This window comes from Notolabrus celidotus, chromosome 11 (assembly GCF_009762535.1).
Source record: "Notolabrus celidotus isolate fNotCel1 chromosome 11, fNotCel1.pri, whole genome shotgun sequence".
Classification (NCBI taxonomy): Eukaryota; Metazoa; Chordata; class Actinopteri; order Labriformes; family Labridae; genus Notolabrus; species Notolabrus celidotus.
The window spans coordinates 23948737-23966606 of NC_048282.1; the positions used below are offsets into that span (position 1 = coordinate 23948737).

The 17870-nt window shown below is 39.6% G+C and overlaps 2 protein-coding genes across 2 annotated transcripts; both read right to left on the bottom strand.

The window, feature by feature from the left end:
* Positions 1-788: 788 nt before the first annotated feature.
* On the bottom strand, positions 789-11992 carry LOC117822012 (embryonic polyadenylate-binding protein-like). The gene is given in 16 exon segments (XM_034696605.1): positions 789-955; positions 1178-1253; positions 2094-2224; positions 2329-2437; positions 2613-2749; positions 2826-2945; positions 3027-3114; positions 4031-4291; positions 4820-4915; positions 5991-6128; positions 7599-7646; positions 7648-7694; positions 7789-7928; positions 9721-9836; positions 10483-10676; positions 11790-11992. Coding segments are annotated over 14 exon segments (1668 nt in total). The 5' UTR covers positions 10657-10676; positions 11790-11992; the 3' UTR covers positions 789-955; positions 1178-1190.
* A 1900-nt stretch (positions 11993-13892) lies between these two features.
* On the bottom strand, positions 13893-17773 carry LOC117820895 (14-3-3 protein beta/alpha-1-like). The gene is given in 7 exon segments (XM_034694827.1): positions 13893-15723; positions 15826-15921; positions 16088-16221; positions 16224-16250; positions 16582-16705; positions 16824-17107; positions 17740-17773. Coding segments are annotated over 7 exon segments (864 nt in total). The 3' UTR covers positions 13893-15558.
* Positions 17774-17870: the final 97 nt, after the last annotated feature.

Genomic DNA, 17870 nt, shown 5'->3' on the forward strand with positions numbered 1-17870 from the left:
AACTTAAAATTTGAAGGAAGAGGGATTCCTGTGTAAAGCAAAACTGTTGAAAATCAAGGAAAAAATAAATTCAACACTGAAGTCTAACTTGATGACGAAACACCGGTAGCTTATAGTGACTAATAAGATATAAAAAACATTACTGTTGATTCTGAAGTTGTGGTCACCCTGACTGCTACAGCAGAACATCTGGCTTTCCCTCTAAGGGCTCATATTAACAGGTTTATCCTGCCACTACACAATTCTTAAAAGGTGTTTAACCTTAGTTTCACAGGTTATGTAGTGCAATCAATTAAGGCAAGACTGAAATCATTAGTTAACTGCTCTATGCAGTTTTAAAGTCTATATTGATAAACTAGTGTCCTGTATCTTACAGATGTGTGCAGTCTAAATTTACATTAAAAAAACATTTAATAATTGTAGCCATGGTTTTGACAACACAGCTGAGAGCTGCCATAAGCAGGTAAAGTGATGTAGCATTTTCCTTTCATTTCAATAGTTAAACAGAATTGTTTGAAGATACTCCCCATGAAGGAAAAGATCTCACCTCTGATGTCCTTGTTTCAGAGAGGTGCTCTTCAGTTGCCCCTTGTGGCTGGTGGAGGAAAAACACCAACCACATGTGATGCTCTTACTCTCCATGGATCAGGGGGGCAGTAATGAGCCTGATGTGTCTCAGGGCAGTACAAGGATACAGAGAGGACGTGCACCAAACTCAGGATGATCAACAAAATGCTTCTTGTGCTACTGTGTTGACCTTTCATGCTTAACAAATGAGTCAAGACAGGTTTGATGCATATACTGTAAACTTTATCTTCAAACAAAACAGATTAGAACAACAAAATAGTTTAACTTCACAAATCTCTTTTCTGTCACTTTGAAAATCTTTTTCATTTTTTTAATCCAAAATGTATCTCTCTTTCCCCTTTTTTATCCTCCAGAGAGTCGCAGATATCTGGGGGGAAAAAAACCCATGGTTAATACTTCAATGATCAGATCTAATGTCTTCAACTCAGCACACTTTCTCAGACACAAAGCTCTGCATGGTTCTTTGTGGATGTGACGAGTTGTGAAGCTTACAAGGGCTAAAAAAACACCCCACATTTGATATATTCTCTGTAGTTATTTCCACACATTGAGTTGAAAACAGCACAGTGCTATAAAATTAGATGCTGACCTTAAAGGGCTCTTCACTTCTTGGGAGAGGAACCCTGCACCTGGTGAGCCTGCAGGACAGCAATCGCCTCATCCACCTGACCAGGCACAGAAAAAAAAGGAACATTTTTTAACAGCAGTCCTTGGGTATCATAGACATATAAAGAGTAAACGCCGCATTGGCTGCTGGGGCGCAAGAAATGTTGGTCCGGTCATCCTACCCATGATCCTACCTGTAAACGTAAACTGAAGCAACAGAGACTTCAAGATGCCAGAACACTGTGCGGCAAAATACCTATCATACATCACATATATCACATATCAGAATATTCTATTACTGTTCAGCCCACTATGAAAATTAAAATACGCCAAACCATGTGTCCTGTATCATACCTACATGTATGACGTTTTGCAGAAAAAAACCTAACATGAAAACCCGTTTAGTATTCAGTGAGTTATGATTGATTAAATGCGCCGACACTTAATTGCGCCATCCAAACAGGTTAAACTGAGTGGAGCGGGTGACCTGGCCAAGATGGCGGCCCCACGACTCGTCAGCGCCAATAGGTAGTAGCGGTCGATGCAGCGTCTTCTCTTTATGATGTCTATGTTGGGTATAGGATAGAAGTTTAAAATCTATATTCAAAGGGTTTGGCCAAATGTTTTTAACCACTGAATAAAATGTGGATGAAAACTGGGTTCCAGTGCTCAAGATTTAGAGCTTATGTTTAAATTACATTTCAAAAAGTAATGGCAAATCAGCTTGTCCTAACAAAATAAGATCTTTAAGAAAAACAGTAAAACACGTGTGAACAGATGTTTGTTTGTTCCTAGTTTCCTAAGCCACATGTAGATTACAAGACCTCCTGTAATCTGCACTAGCCTCAAACATTATCTCAGTAATAGTAACACTAAAAGAAAGGTGAATGCATCAGTGCCTTAGCGTGAAGGGACTCTGGCGACTCCAGCATGTGCAGCAGTTCAGAGTTGTCGATCTCCAGCAGCATCCCGGTGATTTTTCCTGCCAGGTTTGGGTGAAGGTTATGGATCACCGGGTACAAACGCTCCCCTTCATTTTCACCACAGAGAGAGAACACAACACAACTAAATACACAAACTGCTTTAATCTATATGGGAGGAAAGTGACAGGATGAATTGAGTGATGCCACGTACCAAGAAGCTGTTTCTGATCCATGAGCGGAGCTGCAGCCAGCAGTGAGGCGGTGAGCGGCTCTTGGCCTTGAAAATGAATCTGCTGCTCCATCACAGGAGGAGGAACAGCCTGGAGACAGTGTGGAGGAGAAGAAGGTGAAACAGCAGTTGCTTTTTGTTTCTCTGTATTATCATTATATATTTTTCCAGGGCTTTTGTGTAACAAATCTAAAACATACAAAACTAAGTGATTGCTTTGCTTTCTCCACAGGAAAAACTCTGTACTACTGTGTTGGAAACAGTACCTGTATTCTGGTCATGGGTATAGGCACAGTAACAACCTGCTGGGCGTTTCTCACTGCAGGCGAGTACTTGTACTGGCCGCTTCTGGTCCCACCAGGCACGTCAGTACGCCCTCCAACAGTCTGAGTACCAATGTTGTCTGGAAAGAGACACTATGCATCAGATACGTACAGCCAGGTACATTTCACTTGGCGTCGTCATAGTTCTAGTCATACTTGTCTTTTGTGAAGAGCTCATGACGCGAGGAGCCTGAGTGGAAGCCTGTCTGACGGTGGCGATGGGGGCTGGTCCCCGACGGGGAGCAGAACCGCCGACATACTGAGCTGGGTAAGGGCCTGAAAACATGAGAGATGACAAATCACTCACACTGAATATTACCATGCATCAATCTGCAGATTAACAAAACATCCATTCACCCTGCGCTCTGGGTGGTTGTCCGGTCCATCGAGGTACTTGTCTCATGTTGCTGACAGCGTTGTGGTTGTAGAATGAGCGAGCAGGAGGCTGAAAGTCCATAGAGTAAGAGTTTAAGGAAAGCATCAAAGCGCTTGTTTGTAACAAAATTAGGGGTGTAAAGACTCCTCTACTACATCGATGTATCGATTTATATTCCTATGATCCGACTACATCGATATGTGCTTGGCAAGTTCGCCTTCCGGACAACATATATCGATCTAACATTGTTTTAAAAGGTAATAAATCGATTGTATCGATACTCGGAAATAACGCATTGCATTCAAGCACGGCCGACTTCATATGGATGTGTTTTTTTTGCAAGAATTATTATTATTATTATTATTATTATTACAATGGTGGCTTGATATTATTATTATCAAGCCACCATTGTGGTCCAGCATGTGGAAACACTCTGGCTTTTTGCAAAGAAAGTTTTTAGGATATGTAAAGGTCAAGTAAAGTACCACGGCAACGCGACTAACCTATCCCACCACCTACTAAAGCGCCATGGGATTTCACACAACGCAGACCGTCCAGGCACCTCTTGTAGCGTTCCCGCTGCAGCAGCAGTGCAAGGTAACATCAGCTCTGCAGAAGCCTCAGGCCTCGCCAGCATGTTTAGTCAGAGACTACGACAAAACTCAGCTGCGGCGTAAAACATCACGGCAACAACAGGAATCTAGGACTGTCCAGTATCAAGGTATTTATTTCACAGTCACACTGGTTGAATTTTTGGCTAAAAAGTTACTGAGACGATTTCAAGTCACTGAATCGTTTCAGATTGTAACGTTCTAAATGAACCAATATCGTCCTTTAATCGTATCGGCAACCACAAATCATGATACGAATCGAATCGTTGTTAAAAAGAATCTTTACACCCTTAATAAAAACATTTTCTTGATGTAGTCTTCTGGGATTAACTTTAGATTTCCCCTCTATGACACTCCTACACTCTCAAACTTACCTGTGGTACGGTCATGTAGTATCCAGCCTGGTGGTACGAGTCAATGATGGGACTGGTCATGGTTCTCAAAGAAGCGAGTCTTTGCATGTATTTGTTGGTCAGGATGGCCTTCCGTTCCTCCCTCCTCTGAGCCAGAGCCACGTACAGCGGCTTGGTGGCAACAATCCGCCCGTTCATTTCAGTGACCGCTTTAGTGGCTTCCTCAGGTGAAGAGAAGCAGACGAAGCCAAAGCCTTTGCTCTGGGAGCCATCAGTCATGACCTTCAGGGGTAAAAAAAGAAGAAGAGGCTCAAGGTCAGAACTGTTTCAGAAACCTGACTTTAGAGTCAGAGATTAAGACCTGAAATCAAGAATTAGGCATTTAACTAGGCAGGTATTAAAGCTTTGCTGTTTTATTTCATCCCTCCTGGCTGCCAGAGGCGGAGCTTTAAGCACTGAATGATACCACCTTATCAGGTTGAGTAGCTATACCATCATGTCAGGACCACTAAAGCATTCAGTCACTCCGAATCCTCGCGGTTGACAAGAAGATTCTGTAGGAACAGATCCTCCAATGACACCGGGAGATATAGGCTAGTCCAGGTCAGCAGGGGTCACACATGACTTTGTTGATATAGCTACTTGACTTGGTCATACACAAGATGAAATAATTTGTTGCTTAGAGCACCGCATGTGACATTCATCAAGGATTGACTGAACCTTAGTTACCTGTAACTCTTCATTTGAAGTTTTTAAAAAGTTCACAAAAACGGGCACATGAGTGTTCTCATGTCTGAAATCAACACAAACCTTGGCACTGGTGATTGTGCCGTATGGGGTGAACTCTTTCCGCAGTCTCTCATCATCTATGCCATCATCCAAGTTCTTCACATACAGATTCACCCCCTGGAATTACAAATGACAAGAAGGAGAGCACACATTACGCCTGTTTCAAAATCTTTACATTGGCTTTCTGTTTCTTTTCGTATTGATTTTAAAATTATTTTACTAGTTTTTAAGGCGCTGCATGGCCGTGCACCAGACTACATATCAGAGATGCTTTTAGTGTATAAACCAGGAAGGCCTCTCAGATCCTCCGGCTCCTCTCTTTTAACTGTTCCTTAGAGGAGAACAAAACCATTTGGTGAAGCTGCTTTCAGCCAGGACGCTCCTAAACTATGGAACAGCCTGCCGGAGGATCTGAGAGGAGCTGACAGAGATATTTTTTTAAATGTGAACTAAAAACGTATTTAATCAGTCTGGCTTTTATGTAGGGTTTGACAATTGTATTACTTACTTTTTACTGTTATATTGATTTAAATGTTGCTTTATTATTTTATTAATTTGAACTGTTTATCTTATTTTATCTTTATTCATTCATTCATTCATTTATTTATCTACTCAGTTTTATTGACATTTTAAGCCTTAATTTTATTATCTACTCTGTTACTGCAACACTTGAATTTCCCCATTGTGGGACGAGTAAAGGAATCTCTTATCTTATCTTATTTCTTCAACTCTTATCCTTACCCTTTTTAAATGTATTTGTTTTAACTATTTATATTCTTAATATTAATTTGATGCTTTAACTTATTTTAATTACAAATATTTTATTGTTGTCGGTGTTCATTATTCTCTATTTTAAAATCCATTTTTGTTTTTTAATATGTCTTTTCATTATTTTATTTCTGCTTCTTTCTTGTTTTCAATCGCTGCAAAGCCTTTTGGGTTGAATTTGATTTGTATGAAAGGTGCTATATAAATAAAGCTTGATTGATTGATTGACAAGTGTCATCCTTGCCATCTATTCTGTATGCCAGAGATATGGAGCTTAAAATCAAGTATGGACATTTTCAGTTATTGTTGTTTTCGGATATCAAAGCACTCCACTCCTGTATATACACTGCATGTAAAAATCTTGTCCGTCTGTTGGGGAGCAAAGTAAAAGAAAGAAAAAAGTCTACATCTCATAAAGAAGCACCTGATAGCGCTGGATGCGGTCCTGTTTGATCTGGTCAAACTTTCGCTTGAGCTCTCCTTGGCGCTCCAGACGCTTCTGAGCCCGACCCACGAAGAGGATTTTCCCACTCAGATCCTTTCCATTCATTTCATCAACTGCCTGAAGAAACAACAGGGGCATGAATTTGTTATCTTAGCAGGGACAAATAAATTAGAGTGCACTGACAGATATTTTCATGTCACACTTTTAACTTCATGTTCCTTTGTAGTCAAAGAGCCTCTACTTAGCAGCAGGTTACCCTTCCAGGAGGCTGCCATCTTGGAGTGCCATGTTTCTACACAGCACAGAATTAAAGCTAGGGTTGGTAGTCACAGAAAACTAGCATGAATTTGAATGTAACATTTCCTCAGAACTCAATCTAACCCCTCGCTGATTCGCGTCCACATGATCGTGACTGATTCAAAACCGGTCCTCAGCACATTGTTTGTGTTTTGCACTACGTCAACTTATGTCTCACTCAGCGGTAAGAAAACATCAAAACATTATCATGGTGAAAGTTAAAAATACAAACAAACATGAAATGTACGCGCAGGAGGCGGGCACAACAGCAGAATGGGATTTGATTGGTTTCATAGTTTGGCTCCAGATGGCAGGGATTGGTTGGTGTTTTCCCAGGTTTACTCCGGCTGTAGATAGCGGCTTTTTTTCGCTCTTTTGAAGAACTCATTACGTATTGATTACCATTGGGACATAAACATCATTTCAACCAGTATAACAAAAAGTGTATCTAAATATGACTACTAACCCCAGCTTTAATAAACCAGTAACATACACCTTTTTTGTATAGTGAGTGGCAATGTAAATGCACTAGGTTGAGTTTGAAGAAGAACTAGAATGTAAAAAATAGTTTCATTAACTGAAATAAAGGTATGTGTGCTAACAAGCAGACTATTTTGACTAGGGTTTTTTTTCTTTTACACAAATACCCCAAAAACTTTGATTCTTTAATGAGTATAGGGCTGCAGTTCTAAGTAGGGATGCACCAAAATGAAATCAAGTACAGTTGCGAATAAGTGCAGGGGATCCAAATAGATCTCAGTGAAACGTGTGCTGACAGACTCTAAGAGTGTACTTTTCATTGTTTTCACTCCGTGGTCCGTCTGAACCTCTTTGCTTAGAAGACGCTTTAGTGCTGCAATTAAAGGAATAACGGATGCAGCTGATGTTGCCCATGGTTTTTGCTTGCATCATCACAACATTCTGTTTCGACCGTGTTGTTTCAGTGATAAAAGTCTTTGGGCCAAAAACAAAAAATGCAATTTTGGCCATTTTTGGCCAAAACATTCCGGTGGCCGAATTTTCGGTGCATCCCTAGTTCTAAGAGTCCATACATACAAACCTTGATGTAACTTCAGAACTGGAACAAGACTCCTCCCTCATGATTGTGTGTGAACTCTGCCTCACTACAACTGACACCTTGTTTATGGCCAGCTGAGTTAGATAAAGCCAACATGGCAGTGAAACAATGACAAACTGTTGTAACTCCACCCTTAGTGTCAACATAAAGAAGTGCCTCTGTTGGCAGGTTACCAAACCTGAGTGAACAAAGAAACCTGACACACACTCTACCTTCTGAGCATCCTCATGGTTAGCATAGTTTACAAAGCCAAACCCCTTTTGAACGCCCCCTCTCGTCCCTCATCACGCGCACACTGAGAGTCTTCCCTGAGAGATAAACACAAATGAGTCTGTTAACATCTGATATGCAAAGTCAAAATAATGCAAATGAAATTCAAAGAGTTACTGGGATGCTTCTTACCAAATGCAGAAAAGACTTCTTTGAGTTTCTCATCAGAGTAGTCCTCGCCAAAGTTTTTGATGTAGACATTGGTGAATTTCATAGCTTTGCTGCCAAACTCCAGCTCTCTTTCCTTGCGGGACTTGAAGTGGCCAACAAAACTACAGACAAAATCCAACCCATCACCACGGCAACAATGATGAGAGAATATGTTACAAGCTTCGCAGTGGACATTTCTATGATCTGAGCAAACAGTATCAAAAACAACAACATTCATTTGGGACAAACATCTTAACACGACAACAAACACCAATACAGAACTGGGAGATAAACTGATCGGATCTATTCATTTGGTTCCATGTTAAAGGTGAATTAAATTCACTCACTTTTTTGGCTTACAATAGCACCAATTCCTGTACTTCATACCAGGTAAATATCAACAAGGAGACATATGCTATTACAAAGCTTCATCCCTGAGTGGTTCAGATTTGCAGGGCTCTTTTTTTAGAATAACTGTTAGCTGTAAAGTTTGGGGCAGCTATAAGAAGCAGCACAAGTAAAAGACACATCTGGCACTGATAGTTTTCCAGGCAGCAGCGGTCCAAACACGAGACTGCCCTCTAACATAAGTGGTCATGTTTTTTTCCACAGTATCCCTCATCAGACGAAGGAGGAAGACTTTACTGGCACCATCTCTTAGGAGTGAGAAACAACACAACTGTAGAAAATGGTGCTGGCGCAGTTCGAGGTTATATTTAGCACTGTAGAACTGCCCTAAACTTCTCATTTACCCCCTGCGTGCTCATATATGCCTTCAGGTGCCAGAGAGTGGCTTGTGTTTAGTAGCACTACAACGCAGAAACAACAGAACAGTTCAATTCTACTAAGCCTTCCATAAGCATTGCAAAGACCAGCAGCCTGTTGCACCCATAGACTGTAAATAAAATGGACAGCGTCACTCCGCCTTTTCACATTGAACGGTTTTGAAGCCAAAAAACCCCGTCCCTGAACCCTGCCATCTTGTACATTTTTCTGCAGCCAGTGTCCGCGCAGTAAGGTATTTCTGTGTTGCCACGGTAATTTCTGTGTTGCCACGGTAATGAGGTCCGCCCAACAGCGTAGCGTCACGAGATCCTATGGAGTTTCTCTCAAAGTAAAACCGGATGTAAAACCCCATTTAATAACAGAAACCTTTCAGAAAAAAAAAGGCCTTGAACACAAACCAGTCAAATAAAGGGTTGGGCAATTATGTGTTGCTAACGACAGCTTAAACTTGCGATTAGGTCTTAAATTTTTTTTGAAAGGTTTTTTAAAAAGTCTTAAAAAAGGTATTGAAATTAACCTCAGGATTCCAGCATATACCCCGAGAAACCCCTTTGTTTCTCAAATAACCCTTATTCCAAAAACACTGAACTATCCCTTTAAGTTTTATCCATCAAATCTGAGGTTTCTATTTCAGTCATTATCTCCCAGCCCAACAACAAGAATGAAGACATTACAGACATACAAAAATGTTTGAAACAGGAAGTCAAACTGAATAGATCTGACCCTTAATTCTGCCTCAATTTTGTTTTAAAGTTAAAAACCTGAACTGTATGAGCATGTCAGGTTTCTGTTGATTTGCTTTCCCTGTATTCCTGCAATTACGATACACAAAAAAAGACAACAACCCTAGACACAGATGCTACCTTCTCACTGACCTAATCAGGGTCAAATGACACCTTTTCCCCAGGGAAAGGGCCTTTGGGTTGACAGTGCCAGGTTCGAATGAAAAATCTTACGACTGAGCGAAAGAAACAACACGAGAAATAGTCATCTGTAGAAACTTTGTGGCTTCTGAAAGAATCATCGATATCAGTGTTGATAGTTAATATGGTTAACACATATTCTGCCCTACTCTTTGCCTCAACTTACTCCATCAGATTATCTTTGTGAAATATATACTTCACTCACACTTTCCTGTCATTCAGCAGCATCCCGTTCATGGTGTCGATGGCTCGTTTCGCAGCCTCGTGAGTCTCAAAGTGGACAAAGCCGTAGCCTTTGGATCCTTTTTCATCACAAACCACCTACAAAGAAAAAAACAAACTAAAAAGGATAGCAGCTTCCACTCAATTTGTAGATATGCATAATAATAAAAATAATAATAATAATAATAATTTTATTTGTAGAGCACTTTTCAAAACCGAGTTACAAAGTGCTTTACATGGGCAGCAAAATAAAACAGGCAGTTAATAAAACCACACAAGTCCAGACAAAGAAATATAACATATTTTAAAAGACAGAAAATTCCCCTAAAAGAACTCAAAGCAAATAAAATTATTTTAAAATATATATTTCTTAAGACAGTTAAAATAAAAAATAATAAAGTTCAGATAAAATGCAGAAAGGCTTTCCGATAAAAGTATGTTTTAAGAAGAGATTTAAAAGAGCTCACTGACTCAGCCGACCTGAGCATTATTGTATTTGACCATAATACATATCCACTCATAGCATGTCATAGTTATATGATGATCATGCTAATGATTTCTACATTAAAATGTCCCTGACTACATTTTATAACAGGTTAACATGTGGTGTCGCCACATCAGGATATATTAAAAAGTTTAAAATCCAACTTACTCATGTAACACTGATTAAAACCAAACACAGGTCATTCCTGGTCAGCTTGAGACTGTGCAGCTTTAGCACCCATGACCCAGCCACTTCACTTACCTTGCAGGACAAGATATTGCCAAATGCTGAGAAGGTGTCATACAGCGCCTTGTTGTCAATGGACTCATCCATGTTCTTGATAAAGATGTTTCCCACACCAGACTTCCTGAGCCCCGGGTCGCGCTGGGACCACATTATCCGGATAGGCCGGCCTTTGATAACGTCGTAGTTCATTGTATCGAGGGCGCACTCAGCTTGAAAAATGAGTAAAAAAAAGTCACACTGTGAAGTCCTCTTAATCACAACAATGATCTGACACGTAAGGCCATGTCACACTTCTTGGAAGGATTTGAATTAAGATAAAAATTATTAGTTTTCATCATACAAATCTTTTAAATAGTGATGCATGTATTATTGACACATTATCGGTATCGGCCGATATTGGTTTTTAAAATGAACTATCGGATATATTTGCCGATATAATTAACTGATAAACTAATGGGCTGCAGCACACATGTTGGGCTCATGTTTTAAGTTTAAATTTGAATTTAAGCAGCAGTCTGTAGGTACATGTAGCTGACTAATTTAGGCACATTTACTGTCAAAGAGTAAACCATTTATTTAATTTGGGTTTAATGCTGCACAGTTGCACTTTTCACATGTTCCCTGTGGACAGAGGTTAGGTTACTTACTATGTCAAATGTGAAATTGGCCAAATTTGCCCTGGTTGTGGGTGTTGTTATGACTGTCTCAGGAAAGCATCATCAAAGCTTTAATTAGGATGCATCTTTTTGTATGAATTTTGTTTGAAAGCAATTGTCATAAATGAATATACAGTTTTAAGTATTAAGTATTTTTCTTATTTTGCACAAGAAATGAATATTACATAACAAATGTGATGAGTATCACCATAATACTGTATGCTAATTCTAATACAGAAGAGAATTGATGATCTCTGCAATTTGGTGTGCGGGAATAAATATCGGTAATCGGCTAAATGAGTGTAAATTATCGGCATATCAGATATCGGCAAAAAATCCTATATCGTGCATCCCTACTTTTTAACCTCCCGTTCGTCATCATTATACCAAGTGTGATGAACAAGCCCGGTTATATTCCATGAGCCAAATTATTTGCTCCCCCAGTTTTTACAGTTTGACATCAGTTCATCCATTTAATCCTTTACCCGTGAACATCATTAGCTGGTCTCTGTACATATTAATTCCAGATTGAGTGAGTTGCATCTTTTACATAACATTCTTAGTTAGTGTGATGAATCCTGTTAGGCTCATAGGAGCTGCTTCTCAACGTAAAAGGTATTTTCTAAGTATTAAATGAGGTGGTTTTGGGCTAAATGGGTACTCTACCATCTGTGGTTGTTGGAAGTTAATGTAGGAATATCCCAGGGATCTGCGGGTGATGATGTCACGGCACACACGAATTGACATGATAGGTCCAGCAGGTGAGAATTTCTGGTACAGCATGGCCTCTGTAACATCAGGGTGAGATCCCCGACATACAAAGAGGCAAGGGGATAGGTTGGTCCGCTGCTGTTCATCTTGGGTAATGGATAGTTGAAGAAAAGAAGGTTATTGAGTTATCAGTAAAGCTGTGTTTGATCCAAGTATTGTTGAGATAGAAAGATGAAAAATCTCACAGTGCATTGACTACATCCTTACCTGTCCAGTGGTGGACCGTAACAGAGTAAATGTACCGCGAGTACTGTACTTAAGTACGGTTTTTTGAGTATCTGTACTTTACTGAGTATATTTTTTTGGGGAACGTATTACTTTTACTCCACTACATTCAGCAAGACAATTATTGTACTTTTTACTCCACTATCTCTCTATCAGTGCTCTAGGTTACTATTACTGTCAGCTCATGAATTTCCTTCTCTTTCCTGAAATTCGATCCCTAAGACAGTAAACTGCGTTTGGTGTCATTCTGTTTGTCTCAGTGGTTTAGTCGTACTGTATATCGTGTGCGTCTCCACAGTTGAACGTGGAGCAAACACAGAGCAAATTTCACTCAGATCAGGCAGTTCATGTAGAGGTGGAATGATGGCTATAATTCTCCACCTGAGCACCCATGGTCATATCTTCAGCCCGTGTTAGAGGTTTTTAAAATGAAGAATGATACGTATGGTTTGAAATGTTCTTCCTGTTTCCCACTCTGCCCAAACAAAACAAAAATTCACAGTCCAACCTGAGAAAGTGTGTTGAGCTATGTAACGTTTGTTTCATTCCAGATGAACATTTCAAACCAAGTTGTGTGTGCTTGGAGTAACTTAGTTCCTGGTTTTATTCCATGGTATAGGTTTCAGAGATTTCAAGTAATGTTTCTAAATAAACATGTCGAATGTACTCCTATGTATTCTTGGCTACCATTATGAATTGTGAAGTACAATGTTTTGAGATTTGTTAAGAAGTACTTAAGTATTTTAAAAGCAAGTTACTCCAGTACTTTAACTCAAGTAATAATCTGAAAGAGTTAACTTTCACTTGCATTGGAGTAATATTTGACAAGGAGTATCTATACTTTGACTTAAGTAATGAAAGCTGTTTACTTTGTCCACCAATGCATGTGTGTTTCTAATACACTGCTTAAGCTGAGAGTCAATGCCAAAACCTTGTACAGCAGCATTTCTACTCTCACCCCAGAAACCACCAGTGATATCAATGATGCACTCCTATCTGAAACCTAACAATGCATAAATATGATTTAACTGTGAGGGGTAAATACCAAAAAGGCTACATGTAAGTGTTTGAGACATTTATGATGTACTTAAGACATTATTTAAATCATGACACAGCGATTACAGTAGGTTGTCTTGGTTTTAAAATCAAACATGTGGAAATATAATTAATTGAATACTTCTCTAAAAAAAAGTATACGTGTGCATACATTTAAAAATTACAAAAGTTATATCATCTTGTATTTAAATTAGCTTAAACCAAGTTAAATCGAGTTTTTAATTAGCTTAAAAACATTGAAACCCTAGCTTAGAAGAGCTAGCTAGAGTTGGCTACGTGAACTTCATTAGTTAGCTAGTATTTGCTGCGCGTGAAGGCAGCGAATCCCCTCTAAACAGACAGATAAAAACTTACAGAGGTTACTTACAGCTTTTAGCTCAATTAGTCAATTTGTTGAAACTTTAAATGTGCGATTGTCGGTGAAGCAGGTCGTGAGCGGCTTCAATTTCCATGGGCGGGAGCTGTTTTGGTTTAATTAAGACCGTGGAACACCTGCATGTGTCTTCCGCGCAACGTTTCCATAACAAGTTAAAAGGACAGCTTAACTCATTTAAAACTCCGCGATTAAACTAGTTCTCACGAATCGAGGGGGTCAATTTGTCCCTGTATCGCCCTCTAGTGGTTAATACAGCTCTCAACCTGTCGATTTTATGTTTTTAATTATTTTCCATGTTTAATAAAAAGCCCTTTGAACAAAATGAAGACGTATTTTGCCTGTTATCTTAAACGAAACTTTATTTCACTGAATGGTCTTTGACACTTTCCTATTTCTTACATGTATAGTGAAACTAGAATGGTTTTAAGATACATAAACACAAAGCTAGAATTACACCAACCATTGTTTTTATCTCCATTTTCAGTCATTGCTTTTTTAGAGCTATTCTAGAATTTTCACAACCACGTGTGTGCACTGGGTAATAGACTGTTACAGAAGCAAATTTTAGCCATAAGACTTGTCAGTAAAAACAAAGCAAGTAGATACCCGATATACAGACAGGCTTCGTTCCACATTCACTAACTGCATTTTCATCAAGCATAATAATAAACTGACATGATTTTTTTTTTTTTTCCCCAACAGAAGATTTTCTCAATTCATCTGAGCATTTTCAGAGTAAACAGACTGTCAGCTATAATGTGGAATGGTGTCTTCAACTACAATATGTGGAATGTAGTGGTGATACATGGTATTGTGACACTGAGCTTCTTTTTAAAATCTCCAAATTGCACCTTCAAAATAGACCTGATTCTTGTGGCTATCATTCACACCATCTTATGTTTAACAGCAAAGATGCAACCAATAAAAACTGGGATTTAGCAAATTTAATTTTGTCTGGTCTAACTCAGTTTCTTCTAAATTTTCAAACAAGAACAAGCAGATCCAGCCCTTAATGAAAACAGAGGCTGCAAGAGAAAGCCAGGCGCAGATTTTTCTTTTTCTTTTTGGAGAAAACAACCGCTTTAAGAGGAAGATTTTGCAAGCAGGGTTGATACAGTGTGGTAAGACATTTTCAATTAACATCAATAAAAGGTTACTTTAGGTTTTACATACAGATGATAGTCAGTCTTCCAAATACATGGAACCACATTTATGCACATACATTTTCCATTGTACTGAGATCAAGCAGCACCTGAACAGTGAGTAAAACTACAATGACAATCCATACTTAGTTCAAAAGAAAAAAGAAAAAACCAAAGAGCACTGCCTTTCAAGAGCCTAATAATGTGGAATGTCTGGACAAATCTAACATGACAATTTAAGGGGTCCCTTAAAAGTTTGAAAATGTGAAATTTGTGAACATGATCGAGGAGCATTACACCAAGATGTCAGTGTCACAATACAGCCTGCCTCCTTTCTGTATGAACACACAGCAGAATTGCAGTTTGTCAAATACAGGATCGAATGTGTGTCTGGAAATTCAAACACACGGGGGGAAAAAAACTGTTTTTGGGGGGGTTGAGAAGCAAATGGAACGCCTACCATCACAGTGTTTGGTGGAAATCAACTGCCAGTTTAATTACCATACAATAAAACCTGTAAATATCATGAGGAACCACAAATAAGAAAGTAACAAAAAAAAAAAAAAAAAAGGGATGAAAATGCACAACAAACTAGCTGGGACAAAGGGATTTGGAAGGACGATTAGAATTCACAACACCCCCCTCCCCCCCAATACCATTCACACTATCTTTCACATTCGACCACACTTGTTCACTCACTACAGACAGACATACTCACGCACACAAAGCTGACAAAAGAACAACAGCACATGGACTCACTAATCAATACAACATGTTTGCACAAAGTGACTGAATCTGCTAACTGAAAATCACCCTGTCACCTCACAGTGAACTGAGAGGGGTAAACTAGTTGGTCAGGAGCAATTCAGGCTGCTTGTCTACAGAAGTGGGAGGAGCTGATGGAGTGGAGGGGGATGTATATAAGCTGTCTGTGTTTAAGATAAGAGTGTAGGTGGATTAACAGTGCAATTCCTTTAGTTTTCCCGTCTCCAGTCTCTCCCTCATCTGCCTGGTTTTCTGATGTCCACAGCTGGAAAAAGAGAGAGAGAGAATAAAAAAAAGGTAGGAATTTATGTGAATTGATGCATCGAGGAGAATAAGAGGGGCAAGAAATATCACGCTCATAACTCACAGTCAGGTTGTCCCTTAGTAGCTGCATGATCAGCGTGCTGTCTTTGTACGAATCCTCGTTCAAGGTGTCGAGCTCAGCGATGGCTTCATCAAATGCCTAAAAGACGAGAAATTGTACATGTTTTTTTTTTTTAAACCCAAGTTCTAAAATGTATCACATTTTTGGGGCTTATCATGACCTTTACCGTTTCTCTAGATCTTTGTAAAAGGTGATTCACTTATTCAAGGTTTCAACTACTTTACATTTGGGCATCAGTTCCTACCGTCTTTGCCAGGCTGCACGCCTTGTCCGGGTTGTTGAGGATTTCATAGTAGAAGACGGAGAAGTTGAGGGCCAGGCCCAGCCGGATGGGGTGTGTGGGCTGCATCTCCCCCTTGCTAATGTCAAAAGCTGCTGGTACGCTTCCTGGGAGTGATCCACTGTGTCTGTTGGGAGAAGAAATAAATAAACACATCTTATTGATCACTTCATTACATCACAATAAGTTGGGGATGGTGGGACAAAGGAAACAAAAATGATATTAAATTGTCATTGTGTGATCCAATTGGCAGAAGTGATTTTCCTACTACATATTGTACCTCAGACAAAGAACAAAGTGTGTTTGCCTGGCATATTTTTTCTGTCTAAGACAACTGCCTGCTGTTGCTGGGCACTGTAAATTTAACCAAACAACACAATAAAGTTGTTTTTTGCTGAATATATATGCAGATTGAAAGCAGCCTGTATGCAGATTTTTTAAATGATGCCCTCACTCACCCTTCTTTTCATCTCCAGATGCAACCTCAGACAGGTATCTATAATAGTCTCCTTTCATTTTCAGATAGAACACCTTGCTTTCAGCAGCAGATGCATTGGTAATGAGATACTTGTCCAGCAGCCCCTGAAAAAAAAAGAAGAAAGAGGTTTTTATAGCAGAAATTAAGATTATCAGATAACTTTATAAGTGTGTGAATCGGGATTTCTTTTTTAAATCATCAAAAGAAATTAAAAACCCTTACAAGCACATCCTTGCAGATATCCTGCAGTTCAGACTCAATCTTCTCCCGGTATTCACGTGCCATCTGCTGTTTTTTGTCATTGCCCTCAGTCTTCTGCTCGATGCTGGAGATGACGCGCCAGGATGAGCGGCGTGCTCCCACCACATTCTTGTAGGCAACGGAGAGAAGGTTGCGCTCCTCATTTGACAGCTCCGAACCTTGCTCTGTCACTGCCTTCATAGCCGTAGCCATGTCATCATAACGCTCAGCCTGCTCAGCGAGCTTGGCCTTCTGTACCAGGCGTTCTTATCCATTTTCTAGACTGGAGGAGAAAAGACAACACAACATTAGTATCATTATTAGGTCATAGGGAACACTGGCAACCCTTCCCTACAGGCCATTTATGAGCAGTGTGTTCTTGGCAGGCTCAGAGAATAATCGTAGATTGGTTGCACATCCTTTACTCTGAGTATGAACTTTTACCGCCTGGAAGAAGGTACAGAGCCCCCAAGCGGAAATTGAATCGTCTTAAAAAATCTGTTCAGCTGATCTCTATTAGTATTTTAATTAGTAAATAGCCTATTAGGGTTGGGACAGTAGTATGGTGCTATTTTCTTTCAGATTATGCAGTGTGTTGTATGAATATGACTATTTTTCCTGATTTATTTATGTGTTCTTGTGACTTTGTGGTGATTTTGGAATAAGCAGGTAACATGTGCAGCACTGATGTCAAAGACAAATTTCCCTACGTGGGACAATAAAGCACATCAAGTCATGTATGGTTCAGCAAAAACACATGGATCAATGTTTCAAATGAACCCCCATTTTGTTTTTCTCATTTCCTCGTTGGAGCAAATAGTTTGATTTGGAGTGATTTAATGTCAGTTTGTGAAATGAAGTCGTTCAGGGAAGGAAAGAGAGGATAAGCCTTGCCAACTGGGCCCCTTGGCAAGTGGGTCAACCATACACATCGCTAGCTAAGATTAGCAGCTAGCAAGTCGATCCAATGGTGTCTTGTCTTTACAATTCTTGAAACGATTAGTCAGATTATTATTAGATCCACAGCAT